This window comes from Astyanax mexicanus, chromosome 5, assembly GCF_023375975.1.
Source record: "Astyanax mexicanus isolate ESR-SI-001 chromosome 5, AstMex3_surface, whole genome shotgun sequence".
Classification (NCBI taxonomy): Eukaryota; Metazoa; Chordata; class Actinopteri; order Characiformes; family Acestrorhamphidae; genus Astyanax; species Astyanax mexicanus.
Window position 1 is genome coordinate 25,866,246 of NC_064412.1, and position 16,254 is coordinate 25,882,499.

Genomic DNA, 16,254 nt, shown 5'->3' on the forward strand with positions numbered 1-16,254 from the left:
GCCATGTGAGCTGTTTTTTGTGAAAAAAGTGCTCCGGTGATCCTGTATAACGCTGCTTTAGTCCGGTGGAGGAGGTGAGGATAAACAACAGAATTTCGGCTCTTGCGCATGAATATTCATATATGCAAACATATCACCTCTGATTGGCTAACATCATCGCGAGGTACACACTAAGAAAAATAAGTACAGTTTTGTACTTAAAAGAGTACAAAGCTTGTCGCTGGGGCTGAACCTTATATTGAGGTACAAATAAATACCTTTCAGCGAAAGTCCTTTTTTGTACCCATGTTTTTTGTGCCAGTAGAGATTATAAACATTATAAACATTATCATCAACTGAATATTTGTTAAGAACTTGATGATCCAAAATTGTCTGGCTTTCAAATAAAAAGTGTGCAATTAAAATATATATTTTTTATTAGTACAGTGATACAGAAATATTAAAATATACATTTTTGGCTGGTTAAATGGTACAAATCTGTACTTCCTGCTGTTGGGAAAGACTTTGTACTTCAGAGGGAACAAATTTGACCCTGTAAAGACCAATATTAATCATTTGAGGGTACAATTATAAAAAGTGTACCTTTGAGTACAAAAAAGTACTTATATCGTACCTCTGTTTTTTAGAGTGTAGTGAGACAAACAACAGTGAGAAAAGTTTTAAAATAAAGACATTTTTACACTAATAACAGTATTTGCAATGTCATATGTTATTTTACAACATGTGTAATGGCCTGACCATGTTTAAGCCACCGACCTAGTCTTAGAGTGTCTGTAAAACACCAAATCACATTTCTCTTGCTGATCTGAAATTATTAAGTGGTGTAAAGAGTAAACAGACAGCTTTAGCAAGTGTTCTGAAGGAGTCTAGAATGTAAATAACTAATTTTACTGCAGAGAAAAGAAGTGTGTGGCTATTTGATAATATAAATTTAAGCAAACAAATACAGTGAATTTAGATGGTTGTGTTTGAACAACATGATCAAGGAATCTGAACAATGTCTGTAGTGTGTTCTGATCAAATGGCTGATAAAGAAGTGGTGAGTTGATGATGACAAAGCAGGTGTGTCATTGAACATTGAATGTAAACTAACAAGCACTTATTAAACACTTATTATTTACACACCTCACTCCCAAACCATCCCCAATTTCAAATACCACAGAGCTGACAGCTGTTGTAGAAGACTAGTACAGAAGACAAGAAAGCACTTGCCAAACCACATCATTCTTTACTTCTACACTCCCTGCCCTCACAACCTCCAAGTCCAACCAGTATTTCCTGTCTTTATTACGACACAATGACATCTCCAGTGCATGTCCTCCTCCTCTCTGACATTAGTATGTGCTTGCCTGGGAGGGTGTGGACACAACAATGGAGGAAGGCAACACAGAGGAGGACATTGAGGCCCTGATAGAAGAACTGGACTTCATCCCTGGACATTTTCACCTTCCGCTTCATCTAAACAGAGAGCCTGATGGACCAGAAACCCTGCGCCGCCACGATACCCAGCTGAAGCAGGAGAGTCTGAGGGCTGAGCTGGAGGCCGAGACTGGGAGGCTGCAGTATGCTGTTCGAAACATGCTGGGCCTGCTGGCCTGTCATTTGGATGAGCTGGATGCTGCTGAGGAGATCTTTCGGAGCATCTGCCAGGAAGATCCTGGAAACCTGAATGCCTGGGCCAACCTGGCCCACGTATGTGGAGGACTGGGCCAGGAGCAGGACGAGAGCGAGTACCTGGAACGGGTGGCGGCTCTCATGGGCACAGAGACTGGTGAGAGCCAGGCAGACTGCAGGCTCAGGACAGCCCGGTGCCTGGCCGAGCAAGCTTACGCCCATCCACACGACGTACAGCTAGAGAAAGAGGAGGACCAGCAGGAGAGGCTGACCGCTGCACTGACCCTGTATAACCGGGCACTGCACTATGGAGAACTGGTGAGAATTTACATCGCATTTAGAAATAATAATTAAAAAGAGGTTTTATAGCATAGCTGCCAAACAGGTGCAGTTTAGGTTGTTTTAAGGTTGTTTCATCAACCTGAAAAAATTTAATGTAACGTAATGTTCTGTAATGTTCATGTTCTGTGTGGTCCAGTGGGCTAAGCACTGCCACCATGATCGGGAGATCACTGGTTTGAATCCCGTTTATGTAGCTCCTGAGAGAGCACAGTTATCCTTGTTCTCCCTGGATGGGTAGATGGAGCTCTTTCCCCAAATCACTCCAAAGGGTGATGTCAATCACCACAATCTGTGAGCTGATGTATCAGAACCAAATCATTGCACTTTCCTCCAAGGGCGCAAGCTTCTCTGCAATGACACATCAGCAGCAGTTCGGAAAGAGGCAGAGTCTGACTTCACATGTATCGGAGGAGGCATGTGCTAGTCTTCACCCTCCTGGTGTTGGGGCATCACTAGTGATAGGGGGAGTCCTAATGAGTGGGTTGGGTAATTAGCTTTGAAATTGGGGAGAAAATGGAATAGGTAGTATAATGGAAATAAATGTTTTTTTTTTTTTTTAAGAACAAAAGTCTACAAAAGTACAAAATGTGTGGACACATGCAACAATATTAAGACTGAAAAATAACTGACTGAATATTAATTGACAGGTTGACACATTCTTGTATTTGTAAAGCTCACTCCCATTGTGTATTCAATGGACTGTATGTTGATACACATGTTATCATAACAGATATTGTCATGCTCTCTCAATGCTTCTGTTGCTAATGGTTACAGGTACCTACAGAAGAGAAGTGGAATTGGTACTTCAAAATGGCAACAATTCACATAAGGTCAGCTGCTTTCCACTTATGATTACAAAACATTGTCCACAGTAGGCCATATTTAATAAAAGGTTATTTTAAATATAAATAGCAGACATAAACACATCCCAGCTAACAAAAACATTATAGGAACATTCAGCAATGTTTTTAATAAGTTTCAGGAAGGTTAACCTGTAACATTACAGAAATAATGTTACAGGAACGTTCTGAAAACATGTGACATAATACTGGTTTGCAACTCAGCTTTACATAGACGTTTCTCACATAATGTTGCCAGAAAAGTAAAAAATTGACACACGTGACATTGCAGTAATGTTACCAGAATGTTTTAAAACATGCAATAAAAAAGTTCTAAGAACATCAAGAAAACTGTCAGATTTGAATATTAACTGTAACATTTAGAAAACATTCTACTAACCAAAAATTGTTTGAATTACTTGAATAACCTAACCCAAAAAGAACCCATTGTGACAGAAGTGTCACATACCCTTTAAAAACTGTATAAAATTCCTTACACCAGCATTTTGTACTTTATATTAACTCATAAAGTTCCAAAGTGACATATACTAAACATCCTGAAATAATAATTACAGAACAGAATGTATTTTTGTTGGGTTAGTTACAGAGATGAAACTCTGTAACTGTTGTGTCATACATGAAATGATGTGTAATTTATGTTACATTATGATTTAACCTTAAAATATTTAAACTCATGTTCCCACAATAAGAAACAAACATGAACGAGCTGCTCACTGAATTTGTAAGATTCAGTCTTAAATAATTTACAATCTGCTTGTTTTTATAGATTATACACTATTGTCAATGATTCAAAGGATTTGGAGTACACCCGGCTTGGCCACTTCAACAAAGGCCTAACACTGCTAACAGAGACTCTAAACTCAGAGACAACACACCTTAAAGGTAAACACTGTCATCAGTCACTCATCAATCTGTCAGTTTAGCTTTTTCTTATTAGCAAACAAATGTTTCCGCTGTTATTTTGACCTTAGTTTAAGTTATTATTAGTTATTAATTACAGACTTTGAGTATCTTGAGATCTTAAATGCTTTAACTCTCTTAAAATGTATATTTTTATTCAATCCATCATGCCTGTGCTATCAAACTCATACATACATATGTCTTCACTGACTGATTTACCTGACTGTGTTCCAGCACTCGCATGGTGTTACATTGGGCTCATGCTGGAGAGGACGGAAGAGTTCCCCACTGTTCCAATGGCAGTTCACGACTGCGGCCTCTCTGGATCTGACCCGCTCTCATGCTATGGATTGGTACTGTACATCAGAACAAACACAAATAATTAGCTAAAAATAAAAAAAACACAATGTTACCAGAACAGTGTTAATGAGGAGAACATTCCAGAACAGGGGTCGGCAATTAAATTTGGCCACGGGCCAGATATTTTCCAAGTCATTACATGGCGGGCCACAAAAAAAAAAAAAGAGTGCTACAGACTAGAAGCTTACCAGCCCAGAGTGTTGTTGAACCCAATTGTAAAACAGATTATCTCAAAGCAGGTAAACCCAAGAAGAAAGGAAAAAATAAATAAATATTATTGTTCATTATAGTTCAAACAACCTCATGGGCCAGATGTTTCATGCTTGCGGGCCACATCTGGCCCGTGAGCTGCCTATTGCCAACCCTTGTTCTAGAACATATTACAACATTATGATTGCAGTGCAGGAAAATATTCTAGAACTGTGTACATAAGGAAAACATGCTAGAACATTTGAATAAAATGCAGGAAAACATTCTTGAATATTTACAGAATACAGTACAGGAAACATTGTAGAACACTGTGAATACAGAACAGCAATACATTTTAGAACAGTACTAATAGGAGAAGATTTTAATACATGAAAACATTGAAAACTGTTATTGGGTACAACAGTGTAGAACAGTTCAACAGTTATACACAGGTTAGGTGCCCCAACCAGATGGATGGGTTTGTTGGCGCGTTGATGGACTCCAGCCTTAAGGGATGTTCAACCTTGGAAAAAAAAACAACAGATCCCACAGCCTAGCTTCATTTTTTTATGGCTCTTATTTCAGTAATAAATACTGGGTCCAGTCTATGTTTGTTCTCAGAACAGTATTAGATCTTAATTCCACTGATTCCACTGATTGCTTCATGATTCTGGTCTATGTAGACATGATTATTATACTACATCTCAAATGTGTTTTAATGGCTTCAGATTTGGTGACTGAGAAGACCTTTAAATAACACTGAAGTGACAGTTTGAGGGGATTTTTGCTTTGTGACATGGTGCATACTTTTTTTAGCTTTTGATAATAATTCAAAATAAACAGACTTCAACAGAAAAGTAAATGCCATTGATATATCCTTATGAATGAGGTAGTAATTGTTGAATATGTAGCTTTGTTTAGTTTGGCTGTTATTTCATTTTCACTATATTTTGAAAAAGAAAACTTCTATTTATTTGTTGCTGCCATTATTTGGACTCAAAATCACAATTAAAGAGAGAACTACTTCACTACTCTACTTAAGTACTAAAATGCTGTAGCTGTATTTACTACATGCAACATATATTTTCCATGAGTTTAATACATTTACTCTGATACATTTGTTATGTATCTGAGAACTGTCCACTGCTTTTTGTAACTACAAAACACAGTACTGTACTTTTACTTTTAGTACTTGAGTAGTACATTTTAGAACAAACTACTTACACTACTTAAGTACAGAAAAAACTTAAATACTTTAGCACTTCTACTGTGTGGTGATTAAACAACACTTCAAATTCTACTCAAGTTACTTTTGTAAAAGAGCACTTGCAGTTTCTTTTACAAAAGTCTGGGTCTTTAATACTACTTTATACACGTCTGATCACCTTAAATATGTTTTTAGCTTCTACAGTCAGCTCCAACTTCAGTCTCAGTCTGTGCAAAAGGCTTCTCCTTTGTCAAATGTGTTTCTAGAGTTGAAGAATTTTGCCTCAGGTCTGTTTGTCAGTTTTTTGGTTTTATCCATGTTCTATATAAAGGTTATTCAGTTAGGATTGATATGTGAACACAGTAAAAAGTAAACAAAAATGCTTGTTCAATCATTAACAAGCATTAATCATTTTACTGTTCATCCTCACAGGGTATCAAACTGGCTACAGATGACACGTTCACGTTGAATCAGCTAAGCAGTGTGTTTTTTCGGTCAGGCAAGCATGAGATGGCAGTAGGAATCTGTAACATGGCCCTGAACGTTTTGCCTGATGCAGAACTCAACTGGCAAGCCTATTACACCCGGGCTAAAGTAAGTAGCTGAATCCTAAATACATAATCCATCAAATTCAAGCTTTACCAGATTCAGTATAATCAGCATGTGTGAAATATTAACATCTATATGTATAATTACTGGACCATATAGGAAGCTCAGCCTTTTTTACATAGTCCCCATGTCTCAGGGGATACATGTAATAGCGCAGTGGTTTCTTAGCCAAATGTGTCATTACAACAATTTATCATTGATGCACAAGAGAGACTGTATACTACACAGCTAATAGTTGATTCCAGATGTGGCATTTACAGTTGAAATCAGCTGCTGAGGACTCAAGTATTATTAACAGCACAGCATACCATATAAGAGCAGAAATATAAGAGTTATTCAATTAGATACAGCAATTACATCAGGTCACACAACCCTAACTCAACTAATCAAGGCTTTACATTATACAATTATACACTATATATTATAAAAAAAAGTATTTAGGCACATGCACATTCAGTGTTTCTTCCAACATTAAATGTATATAGCTCTGGAAATAAAGAGACCATTTCACTTTCTGAATCAGTTCTCTGATTTTGATATTAATAGGTATATGTTTTAGTAAAAAAAAAATAAAACGTTGTTTTATTTAATAAATTACCGACATTTCTCCCAAATTCAGAATAAAAATATTGTCATTTAGAGCATTTATTAGCAGAAAATGAGAAATTACTGAAATAACAAGAAAGATGCAGAGCTTTCAGACCTTAAATAACGCAAAGTTAAAGTTTTAAGTGATCAGAAATCAATATTTGGTGGAATAACCCTGGGTTTTTAATCTACATTTTCATGCATTTTGACATGTTCTCCTCCACCAGTCTTACACACTGCTTTTGGATAACTATGCCACTCCTAGTGCAAAAATTCAAGCAGTTCAGCTTGGTTTGATGGCTTGTGATCATCCATCTTCCTCTTAATTATATTTTCAGAGGTTTTCAATTTGATAAAATCAATGAAACTTGTCCTTTTTAAGTGGTCTTTATATGGAAATATATATCATTAATTTAAATGTATAAAAATGTATTTATATACTGAATCAAAACAAACAGTGATGGTAAATACATATCATTAAAATATCAAGACATTTTAAGGAATCCAGTAATATGTACAATCTAATAAAGTGTAACATTGTTAAACCGTACGTATCTTAATGTCTAATAACATATGCAGTAAACCGGAGTTTTTTTTTTTTTTTTAACTTTCTGCAGCTTAAGGTCAGCACCTATGTGAAGGCCTTGGACAGGGCTAAGCAGGGACTGGATGGGATTCCTGATCGGCAGGATCTGAGGGAGGCTCGTATTGACCTTGAGCGAGTGCTGAGTGTCCGGCCCTGTCTGAGGACACACCTGGAAATGGGGCAGGTAAGATACGTTCTGTGGACCTTATTCATAGAACACAAGCAGAACTAATATGTGCATAAATCTTAAACAAAATGTTTTTTTGTTCGTAAATGCCTACGTTCACTAAAGTTTTCGTAGTCTTCGTTTCCTAGCACAGCCTGTCATTCAAAAAACTTTCAACAATCTGCACCGAGCAATTATTTGAAAAATTATTTAAACACCTTTGGCCAATTAGTTACTTAATTAGTGTTGACAATTTCCCTATTAAGAGCTTAGAGTCTGTAATGGTCACCTGTGGACATGGGTGATCTTATACCGCTGCTGCAGCTGGATTTAGCAGACAGAGCTCTCCACAAAACAGGTCTTTAGAAATAACATTGCTTTAGAAATAATAGCTATGCAACTGCCACAATCTACAGCTAATAAATTAAAAGTTATTCTAAAAATAGCTGTAAATTTAGCTCTAAAGTAAGTCAGCCTAGTAATTTGCAGTTCTTGTGATTTTTTTTTCATTCAGTTTGCATGTCGAATTATCCATACTGAATACTAAATAAATTGGCCCAAATTACATGTGATACATTTTTTAATGTTATATGTCCACTGCTGTTCCCACAGCCTCCCCAGCAGGGTTGGGGCCGGTCATGTGAACATAGAAAACTATTAACAATAAACTATAAAATATAACAAATAATGTGACGTTAAAGTGAATACCCACGTCTTGTTCAGTTAGGCAACTTTATGTAGAAGTTTTACATTAAAATAACAGTTTAAAAATCATTTTAAGGGTACACTCTGTAACAGAGAGAATGTCATCTCTGTTGAAGAGAACAGCAAAGCACTGGATAGCCAGATTAATATTTGTGTAAATTCTTGTAATATCACTCTTAATTCTCTTCCAATGTCCAATGCAAGAGTGGTCTTCAAACAGAAGTGTGTCCGTTTATAAAAACACTGTGACAAGTAGCCTTATTTCTCCTTCATCAGGTCTATTACTACATGGGAGTGGACGCTCTGCAGGAGAGTTTAATGGTGGATGAAATGGCAGTTAATCAGGCTTTGGTCAGCCTAGCCCAGGCTCTGCAGTGTCCACTGGGCTCCACTCTACCCGAGCTGCAGCTGCTGAGGGGCCGTTGTCTCCTGCTGAAGGGTGAGGAGCAGAATGCGATAGACTGCTTCAAACGAGCGCTGGAGCTGGAGCGGCCTGGTGGTCAGGAGCTCTGGGCCCTGTCCTTATTACTGCACACTCTGCTCACAGTCTTCTGCCAGAGCACAGGAGACCTGGGCCACATTATTGCTCAAATGGAGGAGTGTGTACTGCGGGCCGAGCAGCGGCACGGCGACGGCCTTGTAAAGACTGAGCTCAAGATGCTGTGTAGGAAGCACACAGAAGAAGTGGCAGAACTGTCCAAGGAGCTGGTGAAGAGAGGCAGACTGGGTATAGTCAGGAGGCTGCTGCAGAGTGTACAGCCACAGGGGAAACACACAGCCCTGGGAAGGTCACTGTCTGTATAAAAGGGAGGAGATGAGTAGAAGCACATTTCTTGTAGTGTGGTCAAACAAGCTCTAACATGAAAACTGCAAATCTCATTAGCTTTTTAATGAATACAGACTTGTGTTGTACAATGTACAATAAAATGGTTACTACTATTACTACTGACATGAGACAGAGGTATTAAAATTGTCATCATATAATTTAGTAAATTTCGTGTAAATAATGAACTTTACCATGCTGTAATTTTGAAAAAATAAAATTAGTCCCAAAGTACAAACTTTTTCTTTCTCCATTATAAAATTTTCATAGATTTTACCTTGAAAAAATGCTGTAGTCTTGCTATTTAAGGGGCGCTTGACAAATGCCATTCAAAAAAGTAAAACAACATTTATTTAAATGGTATGTGGCTCATGTGAATTTGGTTGAAGCTAAAAATGCTCAAATGCAGATTCACAAGCCCATCTACAACATTGTTAAGAATAAAACTATTAATTTCCTTTTATCTTGGACTTATTACATTTTGCTATTATTGCATTTATTGGCAAGTTTTAGTTACTATGAGGCCCATAGCCTTGTATAGCTCTTTGCATCGTAACAAACAGGATATCTGCAGGTATGGCTAAATTAACTACAAGACTATTTAATACCACCCAAATACACATAACAAAATTACAATAACAATACTCATATATTTTAGGTTTCCCATTCAAAGAAAGAAGAGACTTTAAAAAAAAAGTTATAAACCCTGCTTTATTGGGAGGAAAAAAATAAACTTAACATAATTAAACTGTGATTCATGGGTCAGTACTGTTTTACATAAAAGTGTAGTCTTGTGGCCTGTAGACTCCATGTGGCAACTTAGACTACAGTAATTCGTTTCTTTATCCAGTCTTCTGGTATATCCATGTTTCTTGGCAAATACCACTGTGTGTGTGTGTGTGTGTGTATATATATATATTACTTAAACATTACTGCATCAGCACCTGCAGTAAACCTCTTTAAGGACTTGGGGCATGGGTCAGTGTCACTGGCCATTGCAGTGTCCTTCCATCTTCCATCCAGGCTTCATTTTAATAAATGGACTTTCTCATCTGATAAAAACTGCTTACAGAACGGAGAATCTTTCACCAGGATAATGAAGCTAGGAGTTCCTTGCTTCACAGAGCATCTAAAGGGAACATAAAGTAATCAATCAAATACAGGTGTTCTAGTGAGCTTTCTGTAAGTAATCATATCAATAAATATGCATTAAAAAAATTACAATAATAATAACTGTCAGTACCGTGTGTGCTGAAGGACACTGAGAAGAGACTTTGTAACATCCACTTCATAGATGTGACCTTTTTCATGGTCTTCAATAAACAACTAGGATAATAAGAAAACGAGTGAGTGTGTGGAAAACAACATAAGTCAAGGATGTCAAAGGATATGCACTGACATCACGTTCCGACTGGTAAACAACCCCTTAGTCGTACTGACTGGCAAAACATTCTACAACACAGCTTTTTACTCTTAGAGAATCATCAATACCACAAGCAATTCTAAGCACATATTAAAGGCAGTTGGGCGTGACCGCAATTAATTCATCAAATTAACAAAGAACTAATTGTTTTCGGACATCGATATGTGGCCAGATATTAGGTTTTCTGATTTTTATGTACCTGCTTTTAACATCTGGGAAATTAACTAAGCCAGTGGTGCTCAATCCTGGTTCTGAAGTACCAGTCCTGCTTAGCAGGAGTTTCAGATTTTTTAAATCTGTGTTTACAGTCAATCACACAACAGCTCTTTTCCATTTTGTGTTTTCACAGCATTTGCACTAAATGCCACTGAGTGTGCATAACTGCAGTGACTCTCCCCAACCGTGATGTAATGTGCATACCCTGTTACATGCAAATTATTGTCAATTACCTTATTCACACAGTATTCAATAAGTTTGACCAACCTGAAGATTTTGAGGACAATATTTTTTGTCCGTGTCCCAAGGAGGAAGTTCCTCTCCAAACATGACTGTCAAGTGATCAATGAAGCTGAACAACAGACACATATCAGAATAGGTCAGTCAAATCCAGACAAACTAGTCTGGTCTTTTTTACTTTTTCTACACTTTGAGTAAAAGAAAATAAATGTTTCTATTTAAAATGATTGTTCATTAACTTTTGAGGCAGTCTTTAGTATAAATAAAAACCCTATGAGCTGCATTTTTTTATTCCTGTTTCAATGTGCGTTAGTGGGCGAGGAAGAATGTCAGGATTTCGGCTCTTACTCATGTCATTTTTTGATGACATGCAAATGTATTCCATCTGATTGGCTAACAGCACTGTGTCGCTCCCTTCAAGTCAAGGTGGGCAAGGCCATCAATCCTAATTTACCGGTTTACATCAGCCTGTCTGTTCTGATTTTCTTTTTTTTTTAATGCAGGCAATTGGGGTAAATAAACAGTTTCATGTGCAGAACGCATATGCAACTCAGAGTGACCTATTGTATTTTACAAAGAGCAAGTACTAAATTGTTTCTGGCTAACTAAAATAGATAAAATCTAACTGTATTGATAATTAGTGTTTTAAGTATATCAAGGATAAAGAGCCAAACTGTATATTCCTTTACAGAGAGCAAAATTAGCCAAGTTTAACTAAATAAATTACAGCACATTATATAAAATACAAATCATTGTACTCAGTATAGGAAAGTATGTAAATAGTGTAGTTAAAGGAAAATGCATTTATCCCATATTTCCCAGGCCTACTTCAAAGCATTCTATGAGGACAAATCATGTTAATTTTGAACATAAAACAACCAAATATAAAGTGGAGACCCCAACATAAACACTGAATACTGTTTTAAGGTAAGTAGCATACCTGGAGTTTTCGCAGAAAGCTGAGATGAAGTCGGTCTGTCTGTACTCTGGGTACAGGAAAAGTACAGGCCAGTGAAGAACACCTTGTTCATCCAGATACACCTTAGCTCCAGTGGCCTCCTGCGTGCTGAAGCCGTCCAGATTCAGCTCTGCCATGTCTGCTGCAGATCCTTCAGCTCCATCATCCTCCTCGCTGTCAGAGCTTCTATGTTGTCGCTGCCCAGGCATCAACTTAATGCCACGCTCCTGTTCCAAACAGAATCAGGATTAGTTTAAAGGAGGCGTTATAAATGCATAAAAAATAAAGGCAAATAAGACTTTACTCTTACCTTAACAGCAGTCAGCAATGCATCTCTGTCAGTCCGCTCCTTTTTCACTTTAGCTTTAGCCTTTCTGGCATCTCTTTCTGCTGCCCTCTATACACACAAATTATTATAGACTTTTGACTTGATATTAATGTATGTAAGAAGCTGTAATACAGTTTATGATTATATAAGTCAGTCTTAGTTCAGCCTACCTTTTGCTTGTCTGCTTTAGCCCTAAGCTCCTGCAGCTTCTTTTCGGTGGGCAATATTCTGAGGCCCTCATCACACCATTGCAAAGCTTCTGCATAATTATGCAGTTCCATACAGCACTGAGCCCCTACAGAAATGTTAAACATTATTTACTGGCTAACTAAAGTACTGTCAGTGTATCTAGAACAAAACCTTTTAAACATTTAAAATAGATTGGTGTAGAAGGTTTTGCAGCAATATTACAGGATAATGCAATTATTTACCTCTGATGATGGCTTTAATATGGTCTGACTTCAGCCTTCTTGCAGCAGTTGCATCATTTAACGCTGATCGCATATTTCCTATAGAACATTAAGGGAATACTAAACTTAGTTATATTTAATTTAGCAACATTTCTTAACTGTTTTAAAAGAAACAAAAAAATAAATATAAATAATTATCAAAAATACACATTGCATATTTTTGAAAATGCAAAAAGCAATGCACGAAAAAAAAAATATATATATAGCCGCAAGCGGCAATCATCGGGTTCAAGCACCAACTTGCACAATGGTGCCTACTGGAGCATTGAATGGTGATGTGTAAGAAGGTCTAATATGATTGGAGATGCCCTGTCACATTTAGAAATTATCAAGTTTTTCACCTGTTATTAATGTTGAGCAGAGGCCTTTCAACCTGATCAGTGCTTAAATTCACATGTAAATCTAGTGAACTTTGTAGGATATTCATTAAGTGAGTTAGAACTAGTCAAAAGGTGTCTACATGTTATTGGTATTGATCAGGTGGCTTCAACCAGAATGTTCACAAAGTGGTATTCAGATTGACCTTTGAACCTTTGCAGAACAAGCTGAAATGTTTGACCAAACAAGTTTAAATTAACACAAAGGAGTGAATGTTCTGATATGACATGTAATTACGAAGTTATTATAAATCTAGTTCTGAATTAAATGGCGCTTCATCAAGCACCAACTAGCACAATGGTGCCTACTAGAGCATAGGATGGTGATGTGTAAGAAGGTCTAACACAATTGGAGACATTCTGTCACATTTAAAATGATCAAAAGTCTTTCACCTGTTATTAATGTTGAGAAGAGGCACAAAGGAGTGAATGTTCTGATATGACATGTAATGTCAAGTTATTCTTAATCTAGTTCTGTATTAAATGGCTGATATTGTACAGAGGTCTTTAACATTGTGAGATTACAGCAAATACTGCAGAGTTACAGCAATTTAGGTTAGAAATTCCAAGGACGCACAGATTGCTTGATGCCTGGAGAGTATTGTATGTGAAATTTTCACAAATGTTTTTAATGAACATTTACCTAGAGACTCTACAGTGTGCAGCAAGACTGAAATGGAGGTGATAGGCCAAATATCCAGAGAGTAGTTTCAATATAGCTATTTTCAAACAATTAGCAATTATGAATGAACAAAGCACTTTTTAAACATAGTTGTATTGAGAAATTTGTCAGAGCCACTGTACTAAATATGGCAAAAACAATTAGATGTCAAAATAGTACAGCATGATTGACATATACTCGTTTTTTTGGAACAGCGCCCCCCAGTGGGCGGATTGTTTCAGCACTTTGCAGGTCACTACAGTGTCTCCACCTGAACATAACTGCCAAATATCATCCAGATTGGGCAACATTCAGCCTGCCAAAATGTCTGCTGAATGCTGATTGGCTGATGGTGTTCAGCCATGTTGATTGATTAAGTTGCCCTTTGAACATCCTTTAGAGGCTGTATGATAGATTCTGCATGCAAAGTTTCAACTTGCTAGGTTGCACGGTTGCTGAGAAACAGTGCTCCAAATTTACCTCTTGAAGTGAATGGGGCATATATCCGGAAGGACTAATTTGCATATGGCGGCCATATTGTTTACATATTTCAACTTTTTCTTAATGAATATTGAAGCGCATGCTCTCACGAGTGTTTTGATACCAAACATGCCAGGATTGGTCAAAATTCCTAGGACTAGTTTGCAAAAGTAGGTTTTGCATATTATGCAAATTAGCACAAAATCTATATAGACGGAAGTGCATGGTCCAAATTGGAAAGTTGTTGGTATTGACCCAAGGAATCCATCAAAAAAAGAATTTTGAATGTAGGTCTTATGGTTTTTGAGTTATTGAGAAAATTGTGAAAAATGAATTTCCTTGTTTATAGCGCCACCACTTGACCAATCGGTGCCATTTTTGTTGTCCACCGAGATGCACTGATCCTACATCTACCTACCAAGTTTCATTTCTCTATGACTTACGGTTTAGGCTGCACAACTGTTTTTACAGGAGAAAAAGAATAATAATAATAATAATAATAATAAGAAGAAGAAAAATCTTAGCAAAAACAATAGGGTTCTACGCACCTTCGGTGCTTGAACCCTAATAAGAAGAAGAAAAATCTTAGCAAAAACAATAGGGTTCTACGCACCTTCGGTGCTTGAACCCTAAAAATTCTGTTGGCAGAAAAACACACAAACCATAGAACAGATTATGTAAAAGACATTTTAGATGTATCGGTTCTGATACATCGGCTCACAGATGCCTTGTGCTGAGGACATCACCCTTTGGAGTGATGTGGAGATAGAGAGCACCATCTACCCACCCAGAGAGAGCAAGGCCAATTGTGCTCTCTCAGGGCTCCAGTAGCCGATGGCAAGCTACATGAGCAAGATTCGAACCAGCGATCTCCTGAGGTTAAAGCAATTTTATCAAGAAAGTTTAACACCCCACTTTTGCCATCATTAGCCAGTTGTACAGTGCATGAACATATGTGAATAATGAGTGTTAGACTGAGTACATACCTAGATAAAAATGGGCTGCAGCACGATTCGTGTACAGGATGGCATTGAGGTCAGAGTCTGAGCAGTTCTTCTTCAGCCCCTCTGTGTAGGCCACTATCGCCTTCTTATAGTTCTTCTCCTTAAAATACTCGTTACCTTCGTCCTTCAGACTCTTCGCTTGCTCTAAAGAAGCAAAATAAGTATTAATACATCATTATGAAACAGCCGTCCAACAGCAAATACAATAACTAGATAGAAAGTAAAGTTTTATACAGGTGATAACCTGCCTTCTGGTGGTCGGTCATCATCGTGAATAATGGACTGAATGCAGGCGAGGTCCGGGTTCTTCAGTGGGTCTATCTCCTCTGGAGCTGTTTTCATAAACATGGGTACTTTCTCAAACTCCTGTAATTAATAAAACACAGGAGGATTTTAATAGGATGACACACAGTCATTTTAGTGTCTACTAGAGAAAGAATGGGAAACAAAGTTCAGATAAGGAAGTGTAGTCTTACCTCCTCCCAGTTGCTTTCATTGAACGCATTTTTGTATTTCTGTGTCTTAAATTTCTCCATAAATTCGTCCATTCCATCGTCGCTGTCTGACTGAGCCATTATAACGCTCTATTAGCTACACTGGAGACTGTGAGAGACGTGTTTACTGAGCTACAACCCTTATTATTACTCTGTTACTGAAGCTGGGGAAGGAAACAAACGCAGGTTAATATGACTAGATAAGAACGCTGTAGAGATATGAATAAATATGTATATATGGTAAACTATAAACAGTGCAGAGTGTAAACGCGTGTACACGCTGCGCTGAGTTCCTCTACCCCAGCACTGCAGCCGCTCCTCTAACTACAGCTCCACTGCGCCGCTTCAGGTCGGGAGCTCAGTGACGAGAACCCGGATTAAAACTATTTAAAGTATGAGTAAAAGTAATGTAAGAGGGAAAAAACGCCATTAAGGACAAATGCTTACGCCTTGCTGTTACAGTATGGAGGACCAAAACTGCCAAAATTAAAAATATATAAATGAATAAAGAAAATTCAGAAATCAAAAAGAAAAAAATATATAAAATCACTAATAAATAAATTAATAAATTCAGTATATAAATAAATAAATACAGCAACTTTAGTATTTGTATTTGAGAGCTTCTTTGTATTCTTTGTATTAGTACAGCTTTAC

The 16,254-nt window shown here is 37.3% G+C and overlaps 2 protein-coding genes across 3 annotated transcripts; one reads left to right on the top strand and one right to left on the bottom strand.

The window, feature by feature from the left end:
• Positions 1-1,319: 1,319 nt before the first annotated feature.
• ttc22 (tetratricopeptide repeat domain 22) lies at positions 1,320-9,187 on the top strand. The gene is made up of 7 exons (XM_007257180.4): positions 1,320-1,932; positions 2,731-2,786; positions 3,583-3,698; positions 3,951-4,069; positions 5,905-6,066; positions 7,287-7,439; positions 8,403-9,187. Exons 1-7 carry the CDS (start codon positions 1,372-1,374, stop codon positions 8,928-8,930), a joined length of 1,695 nt encoding a protein of 564 aa, XP_007257242.3. The 5' UTR covers positions 1,320-1,371; the 3' UTR covers positions 8,931-9,187.
• On the bottom strand, positions 8,135-15,929 carry ttc4 (tetratricopeptide repeat domain 4). 2 transcript variants are annotated; one of them, XR_007439310.1, is made up of 11 exons: positions 15,583-15,929; positions 15,355-15,472; positions 15,089-15,250; positions 12,546-12,623; positions 12,285-12,409; positions 12,097-12,183; positions 11,769-12,013; positions 10,856-10,940; positions 10,193-10,275; positions 9,894-10,078; positions 8,135-8,922 (listed from the first exon to the last, which is right to left on the bottom strand). XR_007439310.1 is itself a non-coding variant. In XM_007257181.4 (10 exons), exons 1-10 carry the CDS (start codon positions 15,679-15,681, stop codon positions 9,976-9,978), a joined length of 1,185 nt encoding a protein of 394 aa, XP_007257243.3. In that variant the 5' UTR covers positions 15,682-15,929; the 3' UTR covers positions 9,641-9,975. The 2 variants fall into 2 exon arrangements, 1 of the variants encoding a protein (XP_007257243.3); XM_007257181.4 differs by lacking the exon at positions 8,135-8,922 and having other exon boundaries at positions 9,641-10,078.
• Between the last annotated feature and the right edge of the window lie 325 nt (positions 15,930-16,254).

Bases quoted from the DNA above. Each gene is read 5' to 3' on its own strand.
- ttc4 (XM_007257181.4), bottom strand. From the start codon at position 15,681: ATGGCTCAGTCAGACAGCGACGATGGAATGGACGAATTTATGGAGAAA. The intron at 12,410-12,545 runs GTAAATAATTGC...ACATTTCTGTAG, and splicing joins TATTAAAGCCATCATCAGAG to GGGCTCAGTGCTGTATGGAA. The intron at 10,276-10,855 runs GTTGGTCAAACT...TTATTATCCTAG, and splicing joins ATTGTCCTCAAAATCTTCAG to TTGTTTATTGAAGACCATGA.
- ttc22 (XM_007257180.4), top strand. From the start codon at position 1,372: ATGGAGGAAGGCAACACAGAGGAGGACATTGAGGCCCTGATAGAAGAA. The intron at 2,787-3,582 runs GTCAGCTGCTTT...TTGTTTTTATAG, and splicing joins ATGGCAACAATTCACATAAG to ATTATACACTATTGTCAATG. The intron at 7,440-8,402 runs GTAAGATACGTT...CTCCTTCATCAG, and splicing joins CACACCTGGAAATGGGGCAG to GTCTATTACTACATGGGAGT.